The 14320-nt window shown below is 38.8% G+C and overlaps 2 protein-coding genes across 3 annotated transcripts; one reads left to right on the forward strand and one right to left on the reverse strand.

Moving 5' to 3' along the window:
• Positions 1–1543: 1543 nt before the first annotated feature.
• On the forward strand, positions 1544–9846 carry Nf-YB (nuclear factor Y-box B). Its single transcript, XM_019049329.2, has 5 exons — positions 1544–1977; positions 3010–3158; positions 3567–3764; positions 4494–4551; positions 9061–9846. Exons 1-5 carry the CDS (start codon positions 1887–1889, stop codon positions 9162–9164), a joined length of 600 nt encoding a protein of 199 aa, XP_018904874.1. The 5' UTR covers positions 1544–1886; the 3' UTR covers positions 9165–9846.
• Positions 9847–11272: 1426 nt separating this feature from the next.
• LOC109035580 (BRISC and BRCA1-A complex member 1) lies at positions 11273–14223 on the reverse strand. 2 transcript variants are annotated; one of them, XM_019049264.2, is made up of 2 exons: positions 13753–14223; positions 11273–12508 (listed from the first exon to the last, which is right to left on the reverse strand). In XM_019049264.2, the coding sequence occupies exon 2, from the start codon at positions 12503–12505 to the stop codon at positions 11663–11665; it is 843 nt and encodes a 280-aa protein (XP_018904809.2). In that variant the 5' UTR covers positions 12506–12508; positions 13753–14223; the 3' UTR covers positions 11273–11662. The 2 variants fall into 2 exon arrangements, with proteins under 2 accessions (XP_018904809.2, XP_018904808.2); XM_019049263.2 differs by having other exon boundaries at positions 11277–12511.
• Between the last annotated feature and the right edge of the window lie 97 nt (positions 14224–14320).

Genomic DNA, 14320 nt, shown 5'->3' on the forward strand with positions numbered 1-14320 from the left:
AATTTTTTTTGAACGTTTTATTGGATCCTTTCTTCGCTCTGCTCATAGAAAAATCAGTGCCGTTTACTAGTTAAATGACGCGTAATGAATGAATAAATCGATGGTTAAATTCTGAAAACACGTAACTCGGAATCCGCATCATGAACCTTGAATTAGAAAAAAGTCATTGGGGCTGCCCATACAATACGTAACGTATTAAGGGGGGAGGAGGGGGGGAGTCAAGCCCAACGTTACGTAACTCTTTTTTGCCGTAAGACCTTTTTTTTCCTTGTTAATTAAAAAAACTGACCAAAATAGGGGGGAGGGGCGAGGCTTGTGTTACGTATTTATTTATTTTTTTTGAGGGGGGGGGATGGTTCGAGCTTGCGTTACGATGCGTTACGGAGGGGGATGGGGGTAAAAAAATCGGAAAAACTGCGTTACGTATTATATGGACAGCCCCCATTATGGATTTCGCTAAAGGGGGGAAAAATCGCCGAAGGCCCCTACGAAATCCCTTGAGGAAGGTAGGAAAGGTTCCCTACTAGGGGCCTCCAAAGTTCAAAATTGCATAGAAATGCGCCCTCGAGGCCTCTCTGAATCAGTACCAAAGGGCCCCCGGCAAAAAGGACCCTTTTGTCGAATCGGCGATAAAGAGCCCGGTGCCTTGAAGGTCCTTAGAGGCGGTATAAAACCGCATCAAGGCCTCTTCAAATCGGCAATAAATGGTCCCTTGGAAACGGCAAAAAAGGACTCCTTCGAATCAGATAAAGGGGCTCTTTTAAGGTCCTTAGAAGCGGCAAAAAAAGGCTCCATCGAGTCTTCTTCGAATCGGCAATAAATGAGTCCTTCAGGGCTCTTCCGAAATGACAAAAAAGGACCCCTTTGGACTTATTCGAATCAGAAAAAAGGGCTCTCAAAATGCAACGCCCTTAGATACGGCATAAAAAAGCTCCTTCAGGGCGCTCTCCGAATCGGCAATAAAGTGTCCTGTCCTCTCAGGAGTCTCGGGGCCCTTTCTCGAGGACGAACCGAAAAAGCCCTCGGGCGCTTCTTCGAAACGGCGAAATACGGCCCTTCAAATCGGCCAAAAGGGGCCCCTCCGGGGCCCCTTTTGGCCGATGAAAGTGGGGCGATCGCCCCATCGCCACCCCGGCCAGTCCGTCCCTGACCCTGTTTAAAGAATATTATCATCCGATCAGCATCCTATACTGCCGTGCTGAGGAAGAAATACGCATATACATTCGAGAGTTGCCAAATTTTCCTTGATAAAACATGTATTTTTGATGCAATGCAAGCATAATTTCTCTTGAAATTTTCAGATATTTTAGATTAAATTGCGTAAAAAATTGTCTGAAATTTTTGGAAAAATACACATACAACTTTCTCTGTAAATTCTGTTTTTATCGAAGAAAATTCGGCAACGTCTGAAGGCTCATACGGCGTTTTTTTTTCCTTAGCACGGCAGTATATGTATATGGCATGGCCAGTGAGCGTTCGCAGCGCTCTCTGGTAAGTGATGCAAGCATCACGAGATGTTTACATTCGTGACGTAAAAAGAGGCATCCCCCACCACTTTTGACAGTGTTTTTTGATCGCCATTGCTTGCTTTGCGCCTGCGACATTTTCCCAATAGCTTTTAACTTTTCTGAGCCCAAATCTTTGAGTGTCTCTACGTTCAGTTTAGATTTTCTCGCGATTAATATCAGCGCCGTGTGAACTTACGAGTTTGCTTCACGAATTGCGGTCCTTCGATCCCGCTTATTGGTCGTTTCTTTCAGGACACAACTGATTGGTCAGTGCTCACGAATCCTCGGAGTCAATCGAATCCTCCATTGGGGAGCTTTTTCCGCTGATTCGTCAATCTCATTATATAGCCTAATCGCGGTTCATCCAAACATTTTGCAATGGATTGTAACAGTGACAGCGGCGACGAAATTAGCAGTGCTTTTTTGACTGGAAACGGGCAAGGTTACATCATCAACGATGACATGGATGGTAAGAAGCTATTCAGGGTGTAAGTCTGTGCTCTTGTCAAGTCATGGGCTTATTACCATGTTCAATTCATATTGAGCCTCCCTCAATGCATCTACCCCCCTCCACTCATCCTTTTACAAGCGTTTTCTCACACCATCAGATGCACAACCAATATACTGTGGACTGTGCAATTACTTGAAAATCTTCCGTAATGAATCGCTCAGATCATGTTGCTCACGAAATCGGAACAGTCATGGGTACGAAGAGGCGGGGAAGAGTCTTACATCGAGTCGCCAGGGAATGGGTAGATTTGCCAGCAGTTGTCTACTTTCAGTTTGTAAGCTACTGCTTTGCTGTTGTTGTACATTTTAAGCCATTCGTATTTATTCATTTGTCAAAGCAATCATAAATTGATTGCGGATGCTGCCACCACTGCATGCGAAGACGTAAACAGTCTGCAAAGCGAGACAAACAGGGATGCGCAAGCACAATATAAGCCTCAGGACAGCTTAAACTGATGAGCCCCTGGGGAGTCCCGGGTACCCCCTCCGGAAAATTGTCAAAATGGAAGGCACTAGAGATGCAATTGGACGAATTTCTATTAAACGGAACTGTGTGCATCAAGATATGAGCCCTGAGACTCATAAGAATACTGGCATAACAGAGCTGACGTCCTAATGCACATAGTTCCGTCTGACAAAAATACATCCAATTTTAAGCTTTCTCAAGTAAATTTCAAGCTATTGTACAGCAAAATACCACCTTGTTACCTATTCAAGAAATTCAAGCGGCTTGCAGGCTTTAAAATCTGATGCCAAACATCTTTTGTCACTCTATTTTAGTAGGATCAAGCACTAATAACACATTTACAGTCTCCTGATAATCCATCTGTATGATGATCAGCTGCTTAACATTATTTTATCCTGCTCTCTGCAGTTTTTTTTTTTTTTTTTACAGTTAAAAATTGAATAACAATGCGGATATCTAGATGCCTTTTTGTGAGCTGACTCAATTCTTAAACATGATATTTAATAGTTTTATGATATATTACAGATGATGCTGTGTTGACTGGGGAAAATTCAGATGATTCAAATCATGATGGTGACCCAAAATCGTCCAGACCCCTCAGAGAACAAGACAGATTCCTGCCCATTGCAAATGTTGCTAAAATTATGAAAAAAGCCATTCCTCCTAGGGGCAAAGTAAGTCGCTCGTTTTCTTAACGTTGAATATGATGATTCGTCTTATTGCACAAGAGAGAGTCAACCATGTGTTTCTTAAGCGTTGGCCAAGAAGCCTAAAAACTGATGGAAAAGATGGGTAATTCACTTTCGAGGGCTCTGTACCTAACCCAACGGAGAGAATTTGGAGCAACAACTCTCAGACTCTGAGCATGAATAGTTCCAAAAGAGTTAGCCCATTTCCTACAGATGCCTTATCTTGGTTCATCAATATTAAATTGAACGGATGGATAACTAGGATTTGTTTAACCAGCCCTAGTTTGCATTAAACAAGGATCTAGAATATTTGTCACATTGATATGAATGATCTGTGATACTGCCAAATTCTTGATGTCCATGTCAATAACAAATACTGTCATCCTTTTACAGATTGCCAAAGATGCCAGAGAATGTGTCCAAGAGTGTGTTTCTGAGTTTATCAGTTTCATCACAAGTGAGGCAAGCGAACGATGTCATCAAGAAAAAAGGAAAACAATAAACGGTGAAGATATTCTTTTTGCGATGACAAATTTAGGATTTGACAATTACATAGAATCATTGAAAATTTACTTGCAAAAGTACCGAGAGGTAATTTTTTTCTTTTATCGACTAATCATGTTTAAGTTTGTTTTCTATAGGCTGCAGATTTTAAGTCAGGAACTATGGATAATTTCGATTTCAAAAACTCCGAAAGAAAAAAAAAGAAAATTTTAAGAATCTCAATCTCGCAAACAAATTGATAAGTATGGTTTGCTGAAGATTTCATTGTAAAAAGCACTAAAATCGGTTCAGTGATCCATCTAAACTTTGGTGTTTCGGTGAGCAGAAAGTTTTTAAAGTGTTCACAAAGTTCAACTAGTAAAGAGGGAACATATGTTATTTTACCTAGTTTTATGCGCTTTCTTCTTTTTGTTATCCATTTACTTGGATAAAGGGCTCAATTTAATTTTTGAGCAATTTTTCATGAGAGAGACACTTTGTCCTTGCTGTAGCTGAAGTTTAACGTTAATGGTTCAACAGCAGAAAGATCACCAGCTCTAATTTCAGTATGCTTTGATTCTGTGTATTCTATTAAAAATAAATAAAATTACTTATTGAAATCAATTTGTTGACATTTTGAACTAAGGAACTTCTATTTGTAGCTCATTTTAGAGATAACATATGTGCCATTTGATTCCCTATGGAGATAGGTGCATTTTTTAATGAGATTGCAAGATGAAGTCAATTCAGTGGTCAGCTAATGACCACATTTCTCTCTTTATTTTACATTGTTTATTCCTTTTCTCTAATGTTTTCAATGTTTCTAAATATTTTCAGGCTACCAAAGGCGATAAATCTACTGGACATATTTATGAAGAAATTGATGATTGCTTTGGTAAGGATTTAAAAAGATAAATTAAGTATCTATCATCTTACTTTGTGGGGAAATGGCTTTATGAATTTCTCTATCACAATCTAAGGAAGATAATTTCTATTGGCTAACTGAGCCAATCAGCAGAAATTAGCCTGTGAATTAATTGGTTACACTCATGACAAACAGGGCCGGATTTACATTTTTAGCGCCCTAGGCTAAACTTAGGGTGGCGCCCCTAAAAGTAGGCACTCTCGTGGGGGTGGGGGGGGGGGGTCCCCAGACGTCCCTCCCCTACAGATCTGAAGGAGGATGTTAGGTGTCAGGAAAATGTTCAAATTCACCTTTATAGAAACACGATTTTCAACATTTCTGAGGTACGATTACGTTTGCAAATAAGAAGTAAGAAAAGACTCGTTAAATTAAAAAAAAAAAAAAAAAAAATTCTCTTTACTCACTATTTTACAGTGGCTTCTTTCTTGCTTTTTTGTTTGCAAAATCATCGATTACGTCTTCATAATCAATCTGGCCTGTGATGCGCTGCTCAATAGTAAGTAGAGCAAGTCCCGTTAGTCTAGCCATTCCCATCGTTGACCGGAGGTAATTCTTGACCCGACGCAAGGTAGAGAAGGAGCGCTCTGCAGAACAGTTGGTTACGGGTGTAGCCAGAATCATGCGGAGGGCTATGTCGACGTTTGGGTAAATTTCCAAAACATCGCTGTCATATAGAAATTTATAAAGTCCCCGTAGACTTGTTGTTTTCTTTATCAGTTTATCGCCTTTCTTCTCCCACAAAGACGAGCCACACTGGATCAGGAAGGCTTTAAGGTGCAATGATTCATCAACTAATGTTGGTTCAAGATCATTAGGATATAAGGCTACAAGCTCAGCAGCTTTGTTTGAAATAATAGCGGAATCCTGCTGTAGGTCGATATCCTCAAAAAAGCCGAAAGTGGAGTGGAGATCATCGTACTTATCAGCCCGTTTACGTAACTCTACGCTCAAAGTGTCCAATATCACGTTGAATGTATTAACTCTGAAATCTTCACGTCCACTGAAAGACACTTCACCCTCTCGAGACTCGCCAAACGTAAGTTTTCGCTTTGGGCGTCTTAGTTTGTCGTACTTGTAAGTGGTCACGCTTGATTTTTCCTTCGCCAAAGTTTCTAAACGGTCGAAATCTTCACGCAAATTTGACACGTAGTCGGAAAGAGCTTTGTACTGACGTTTAACTTCTCCGAGATCTATGGCTTGGCTTTGAAGTTTTTTGCTCACTTTGTTGAATGTTTCTAAAATACTTCCCCATATGGTGACCATCAAAGCTGTTTCTAAGGAGTCCAATTTATCTTTTAGGCAACGTGCCTCATGCCTGGTATCGCCTGGTTGGTGCTCATCACTGGCAATTTCGTCAAGAGACTTAATTACTCCAGTCCAATCTTTAACAAGGGTAAGACAAGCATCATGTCGAGCTGCCCATCGTGTTTTGGATAGGCTGTGAAGGACTCGAGTGCAATTCTTGCAAAGCACTTCCCATCGTTTCGTAGAGCAAGAGAAAAAATTGTAAAGCTCTTGCAGGAGAGAGAAAAACGATATTGCCATAACACAAGACTCGACAGCCGAGGAACCTACAAGATTTAGAGAATGAGCCGCACACGGCACATATTCAGCATGGGAACATAATTCCTTGATTCGCGCCTGAACGCCGGAGTAAATACCCGACATATTCGATGCGTTATCATATGATTGTCCCCTACAGTTTGAGACATCCAAACCACACTCCTCGAACACCTTTATCACTGCTTCGACTACTTCTTCAGCTTTGTGGCCGATGTTGGGTAAAAAACACAGGAACCTTTCGACTGGCTCCCCATTTTTCACATACCTCAGTATGAAAGTGAGTTCATCTGTGTGTGAAATGTCGGGAGTGGAATCCAAAACAATGCCAAAATACTTAGAATCTTTTGCTTCTTGCAATATAATGGTTTTCACTTTTTGAGCCATGAGTAAAATAAATTCCTCAGAGACTGTGGATGATAGGTATGAAGTGTGCCCTGAACCGACAGTGCCATAACGGTCTATATGCTTTTTAAGAAACGGGTCAAATTCTGATAGAAATTCCAGTAAACCAAGATAATTGCCCTTTGAATTTGATTCTTCTCCAATTTTCTCACTTGAGCCTCTGAATGCCAGGCCGTAAATGGCTAGAAATTTCACAGCCGCGACAACTCTTCTTAACAAAGCTCTCCAGTAGCTTACTTCCTTTTCCGTCTGTTCAAGCAGGTGTGAATCTGCACGTCCTTTCGTATTCGCTCGGACTTTCAGGTTTCCTAAACATGTTTTGTGTCCGCGTGAATTTTCATGATCCTTTAATCGCTGGGTTGCATTTTTCCAATCATTATACCCGGTCACAAATACACTGTCTGAATTCGCGGGTGATCCGAACAACATACAAGGAACGCAGTAAACACAACCCTTAGATTTAGAATACACCATCCACGATCGATTTTGGGTTTCACCATTGAGCAATGTTCTCGTGAACATACTTTTTGAGGCATACCGTGCTTGGTCTGGATAAAGTCTTTTCGATGCACTGAAATCTACGCCACAGTTTTGGGACACACCGTGAGCCGCCACGTAATCGCGAAGATTTTCATCGATTTTCCACAGCGCTGGATCCGAGAGAAAAACCGCACCAATCAAATTCTCCCCCGATTCAATATCACTTTCGAGTTTTTCCGCCGAGTCTCCGACACTCTTTACACTGTCACTCTCGTTATCACCCGATATACGTGTGCTGGGACCAGGATCAACTGTTAAAGGAACGTCGCGATCGCTGTTATCGGGCTTTTCTGTTACGGGATCGCATTTGCTTTTATCATCACTGCCAAAAAAAGCTGAAATTTTAGGCACTTTCTTTAAAACCTCGGCTTCATTTTTTGCCCGGGCCTCTCTTCTCTTTTTGAATTCGCTTCCACTAGGTTTAGAACTCATTTTGACGGTCACGGCGCGGGGCGGTGGGCTTTTCACTTGGCACCACGGACATCCAACGACAACTAAGTCTGATCCACCCGCGCCCCGTACAAGCTGGGGACTTGAGAAACATAAGCTCCATTTAGTCATGTAAAAAGAATTTTATCAAAGTCAGCTCATTGCTGACTCAAAATATTGCAGAGTGAAGAACCGGAGCCAAGATAACTGATAAGTTGGTGTTTTATGACGGAGACCAAAGGGATCAAATCTCCGGTTGTGAGCCGCCTCGCCGGATCGGCTGCGCCAGGCTAGGGTGCCTGGCCAGAGAAATGCCCGGCGGGCCGGAACTAGCCATCGCCAGCAGAACCGCACGAGTTTTATCAGTCCATTCTTTTCGTTGCGCCTTTGCCCGAGTAGTAGCTAGTACCCCGTGGCCGTGTGCTTATGACACGCGAAGGAAATTTTGTCAACCGCAACGTAGACATTTTTAATGAGTCACGTTTTTGAATAAATTCTCAAAAATTTTGCGCCCCTCAGAATGTTGCGCCCTAGGCTATAGCCTAGTTAGCCTATTGGTAATCCGGCCCTGATGACAAAATCTAAAGGCTACACATGTCTTTGACCTGGTGAACCCTGCACCTGTAAAAATACGAGCTCAACTCGCCGTCCTCCAGGGCCTACTCTAGGCTCTATGTACAAGTTAAAAAATTAAATTTTTAAAATTTTTGCTGAAAATGTTTTTGGGAATAAAGCTGAAACAATTTGAGTCAGGTATTGTCAATCTATGATGCATTATGTAGAAATCCTGACAAATTCAAGTTATTTCATGAAAAAATACGGGAGATATAGACATTTTAATGGGACTCAAACATTTTCCTTGTTTCTCATTCCTAACCCAGGCTACGGGTGCACGGGCTGAACAGGTTGATGGAGAATTGGTAAAAAGTGAATTAGTAAGATGCCAAATTTCAAATGAGAGCTTTCATTTAACTTGTCCCCGTCAGCTATGAGCAGGAAAATAGGGGAAAAATGTGCTTGTTTGGTCATGATTTTTCTTTCTTTCCTTCACTTTGGTGACACATTCCTTACTATAAGTTATTGCAGGGACAGTTTTTTTCACCCTATTTCTATCTTCAGTAGGATATAAAATGAGCATTCTTGTTGAAATCGTAGGCTCTTCATCTATTTTGAAGTCTAGCCTAATGTTTGAATTTTTCTCAAGAACTAGGATCAATTTTGATTTTGGCATGGCCATCATAAAGCAAGGAATTTAGCAAGAAGCATGGGTACGACGGAAATCATGGCCATACCAACAAGGAGTGCTGACGTGGCAAGAATTCTTCTTTTCAGGCCTGAAGCTTATATTTTCAATGCAAGGCATCTGGTGAAGTTGTAACATTGATTCGGCTTGAAGGAGAGACATGAAGATACATAAGAGCAAGAACAGCACAGACCTGATTTTGTTTCTCTTTTAAGGACAGTGCAAGTATTATGTTTTTACCACTTCTCTATGAAAACAATTTTTCCTATTTTTTTTTTTTATTTTCCGTTCTTTTTTTCCAGCTTCACCTTCGATCTCTGGTAATATGATAGCCCAAAATGGACAAGAAGATACTATTGTTTACACAACATATCAAGAACCTCTTCAGCAGTTTCATATGACTTAAGAGACAACGTTTGGAAAAATATTGCATTTTAACTTAATCCAATGAACAGTCTTCACTTTACCTTTTTCTTCCCCAAATTCTGATTTCTTTCGATATGAATAGTCAAATTGAGAAATTAATTGAATTGGTTTTTGGGTTCTTTTTTCCTTTAAAGTCTGTTAGAGTCCTTGCCAAGTAAGTTTACGCTCTTCTAGCCTGCGACAGAAAATTATCTGTCGCCACTTTTACATGTAAAGTAAATGCAAGGAACACTATGGCAGATCTTCTTTCGCAGTCTAAAAGTGCGTATACTTATTTAGTGAGGCCTCTAGCACAATTAAGCAGCAAGAATCTCAAAAATAAAGAAGTACAAAAATTTCACTTGTCTGGTCAATATTTTACGGTTTGAACATGAAGGCATAACAAGCCAAGACCTGTTTGTAACTGTCGCTCATTATAATCTATCAAAATTCAATTTTAAACTTTCAAAAATCATTATATCATCTTTTACCCGCACGATTAATTTTATCTGATAAATAAAATAGATGTAAATAATTTTACTTGAAAGTTATCATTATTGTTAGGCGATCTAAAATCTTAATTGTCTGATCTTATGTTTGTATTTTTTGCATTGATCCGACTTATTGTCTAAGCATTTGTATAAAGTATACAGAGCTTAAAATAAAAGAAGTGTCCCATTTTACACCGAACTCTTCATTCCAAGATCTCTCAAGTGTTTTTAGCCTGCACCAGCTAATTTTCGATATTATTTGATAAGAAGTTTTGGATGTAACCTCATGATGACCTCAAAAACTGGATTATTTATCCTAGATTCGACAGAAAAATGTATCTCGATTGTTGTGGTTCAAAATTTTTACTCTCACTAATTTTTCAAGTAAATATCATTGAATAATTTTTATACAATACTTCCAAAAAATACTTTTAAAACTTACAAGGGCAGAAAACAAATCGCACAAGTTTTGCCTAGGGGAAGGAATGGGTTACATTTGATTCAATGTACAATCTGTTCAACTTCCAGTGCAGTAGCATTTTCCCCAGAAACTTTTAAATCTAAAAGCCTGAAAGTTTGTAGGCATACAAATATGACTGTTGTCTACACCTAAAACTAGAGATATGAAAATCTGTTTGCATGAAAGTTCTTTTTCGAAAGTTGAAACTTGGGCACATTTCCCCGAAATTTTTCATTGCTGTATTTTGGCATAAAAAAACTTATATGTCTACACATATAACTCTAGTACCACTTAAGGCTCTAATTTCAAGGAGATTTTAAAAAAAAGTTTATGAAGATCGAACTGTTAGTTTCCTAGAAACATGCACCAGAAGGTAAAAAACGCTTTTTTTTCTAAATTGTGAAAAAGAAAAAAAATGATGACTCATGTATGTGGATTGACCATCAAACGACTCTTCGTTTTTGAAAATTTGTAATCCAAAGAGTGATTTTCTAAAGAATACGTAAAAACTTTAAAGCTAAAAGCGTCCTCTAGAAAAGCTGACAGAAAAAAAGTCCAAGTTTTTTATTTGGGACCTACTTCTTACCTAAACAACGATGATTAATTATCCACCAAAAGAGTAAAATATGATGGGAAATTAACAAAGACTAAAACCAGGATACAAGGTTTTGTAGTTATATCATTTACTCCAAAAATTGGCGAAAAACACCGTCTGGGGCCAATTTCTGATAATGACCGTTCCCTGGTCTTTTTTTTTTTTTTCACCAATATCGGAACTAAGAGCTGAAAAAAGCCAATTTTCAAAGCTTTTTGCATTCAATGGTTTTCAATCAGCAAACAAGATAATGCCAGGCGAGTAATAAGATGTGTTTTCTTTTAAAAAAAATTTAACATGGGTCCGATTTCAGCTTCATGAGGCTGATTTTGACCTTAAAAACACCTCTCCTTTCTGCCCCGTTACTTAATTAAGTCAGCTCTGCCTGGTGTTATAAAATGTTTTAAACACCAGAGAAGTTATTAGATTGGTCATCAAAGTTGAAGTCTTTTCTGGAAGACTTCTCTATTACAAATGTTGATACATTTGCTCCATATGCTGAGAAACACTTCTTTTGTTATAGTAATTTACATCCAATGAGAAAATGGAAATCAATTTTTTTTTACATTAAATTTATTCAAAATGTAAATTTCATTTTTAACAGAAATAATGATACTTATAAATGAGAATAAGAAACATTGAACAAAATATAGAGAACTAAAATTGAGGTAAAAAATTGACAAAGAAACAAAACTATTAATTACATAGACATTTACTCTTGCTTTGAATAACTAAAAAAGTAAAGAGCTACACTAAAAATAAGTAGAGGAGAAAATTTTTTTTCCAAAAATGATAGAGAAATGGTTATTTGTACATCAATTTAAAGGTAATGTGCAAGGCACTGTGAATGTAAACATGTCTGATTAGACATAACTTTAAACAATAAGCTGAAGTGGCTTCGACAATAAGGGGAAAAAATCGAGATGGAGAACAGGTTTTTCTGAAAAATTATTCTAACTGCTCAAGCTTTTCTTGTAAGACATTATGTCATCTTTAAAATCGCTTTGGTGAGGACGCTGCAACGGGTGAGATGAAAACAATGAAAATGCATTCATAAAATTAACAGCACTGTTATCAGTCTCTAGAATGTACGAGTATCCATTATCTAGCTTTGACAGAGTACTTATAATTTGTACACGGACACTTTCATCTAATTCATCTTCGTGTAGAAAAAGACTATCAAATATGAAGTAAGGGGAGTCGATGAACATTTTAAATTTATCCATGGAATTTCTTATGCTAAGGAACTTGGTGCGGCCATAGAAAAATATGCCCCGAGCTATAAATGCAGGTAACGTTTTTTTATCTTTGCATTCGGGTAATTCTACATTCATCATCAAAAGTTTCAAAAGTTCATTCAAACAAAAATCTTCTTCATCATCCTCCATGGACGTATCTCCATCACCTGGAGGTACATGAATTCGCTTTATATTTTCAATTAACTTGTCTTTGCGGTCGGTGAACGGGCAGTAGAGAACAGCACTAGAACCATTCAACAAAATGATGGCGATTTGTGTTTGCGGATTCCAATTGAGCTTGTTGTTGATAAATATTAGTATGCTTTGTTTAAGGAGCAACAATGGTTCTACATCCTTACCTGGATATAAACTGATCTTGGAGCAGGATGGAGTGACGTCCAAGCAGAGAAATATTTTTTCTGGAACATTGATGGGGGGCATTCTCTCATCAGGCTGAAGTTTCTTCCTCTCGACAGCTTTCTGCACATGTGCCTCTTGGCTGTCTTCATCTTCTGTGAGTTCCACCTCTGGGACCTCGGCTTTGGTTCCACCAACCATTATCTTCTATTCAAAAAAATAAAAAAGGGCAATTCTAAATTTTAGAAGTCTCCTCTAGCTGGGTAAGATCAAATACAGTGCTGCAGTATGCAGTATGCTATACAGCAGGTTGATTATCGAATTGATGGACACAGCGATAGACAAATAAACCGAAGGAAAAATGAAGCGATTCTACTGGTGGAAGCGGAAGGTTGCCAGGGCTGGCAAATTTTGCTATTTTTCTAAACATAGATATGAAAAAAAAATATTTTGGATTCCAAAAAAATTACAAACAAGAAAAGGCGGCAAAAACTCTCATTTCCCGAAGGTATAAAACTATAGTGCCTAATTTCTAATTGTATCATCCGTATGTGGTATGAGAGGTAGACGCTATAAATTATGTACAAAATTCTGTGAACTTATGCTAGTGTGGAAAGGGATTTCAAAAAAAGTGTGCCCAAGACGAATATATGAATGCATCTTATCCACCCCCCCCCCCCTTCAACAGGTCTACTTGATGATTCTTATTGATGTTTTAAACGGACAAGAAGGGGGTGGCAAATAAGTAAATCCAGCCCTGGAGGTTGCAGTGGATAAAAGAGGCATGTAATAGCCTAACTAACAGCAGCAAACAAGAGACTTTTAGGGATCAAAAAGTGGACGAAACCCACTTGTCTGTCCACACGTCGTCCCACGTATTCTGTCTTCATGTCTTTGATAGAGTACCTGTATAGCGAGAGTATAGACAGATGTGAAACTCCGAAAATCCATCAGGCCTTCACCGATGCCTCCTCGAATAAAGTTAGGGCCCAGAAATGTAGCCAACCTATGAATTTCAATTATCCAGAGCGATTTATTAGAACAATTGTTACGAACCATCATTTATAAAGCACGTATTTGACTTAGTTTTTGCATAAATTTACTCATTTTTGTGGAAGAACGCTCATTTAAGTACTTTCTTAGCCATCTTCGTTAGAATTGGAATCTACAGACTGGCAGTGAAATTTTGTGCGTTAGAAGTTGGTTAGAAGGGTGGCTGCACTTTTGGGCATGAAGATTTGGGCTTTTCTATGAAGTGATCTGTCCATACTTTCGGTATACAGGTACTCTAGTCTTTAAGACACCGGGATCATGAACATAAAAAAATAAGTGGTGTGATTCAGAGCAAGAATGTCAGCACTGCAAAAACTCAGTAACTTACGCCATTTGTAGTATTAGAAAACACATGAGAATAAAGGAAATGTTAAAAGTGTAAACAGAATAATTACCAAATGCTAGGAAAGAATGCTGAGAAGAAAGAACTAAATCTAGGCTGAAGCGGAGTCTAGAGATAAAATTGAGCATGAATAAAGCTTCCTTTCCTTGCGAGTTGATCTTGCAATCGATCAGTAAATTCAAGATGTGTTTCTAGCTGTGTGGGTAACGAATAAACAGGCTACAGAACCACTGAAGTTGTCCAAAAAATTCATAAGAGGGCTCGAGTAAAATCCTCACTGTTCAGCTGAAAGTTTTTATCACAATTACGAAGTCGAAGTAAACAATCACTTTTTCAGTAAACGCGTGGAAAAAAGGTACGATAATACCAGAAAGACACGAGATAAGCAGTAGTAATGATAATCACCACATCGACAAGACATGAGGACCAGAGAATTTTGCGATTTGTAAAGTGTAAATTCGTTTCATAGTCGTTTTTACATGTATGTTTTATACATATTGTTTTATATGAAGTGAAATTAACCTCACCACACAGCAAAAACAAAACAAACCTTATCTTTTAAGGTGCATGTAACAAGATCTGACACTTTTCTGTCTTGATGACGTACTTTAGGCTAGGGT

The sequence above is a fragment of the Bemisia tabaci genome, chromosome 5 (genome assembly GCF_918797505.1).
Source record: "Bemisia tabaci chromosome 5, PGI_BMITA_v3".
NCBI classification, from domain to species: Eukaryota; Metazoa; Arthropoda; class Insecta; order Hemiptera; family Aleyrodidae; genus Bemisia; species Bemisia tabaci.

Coding starts and splice junctions, on each gene's coding strand:
- LOC109035580 (XM_019049264.2), bottom strand. CDS start 12,505: ATGGTTGGTGGAACCAAAGCCGAGGTCCCAGAGGTGGAACTCACAGAA.
- Nf-YB (XM_019049329.2), top strand. CDS start 1,887: ATGGATTGTAACAGTGACAGCGGCGACGAAATTAGCAGTGCTTTTTTG. Junction 3,159..3,566: donor CCATTCCTCCTAGGGGCAAA/GTAAGTCGCTCG, acceptor ATCCTTTTACAG/ATTGCCAAAGATGCCAGAGA. Junction 3,765..4,493: donor ACTTGCAAAAGTACCGAGAG/GTAATTTTTTTC, acceptor AAATATTTTCAG/GCTACCAAAGGCGATAAATC.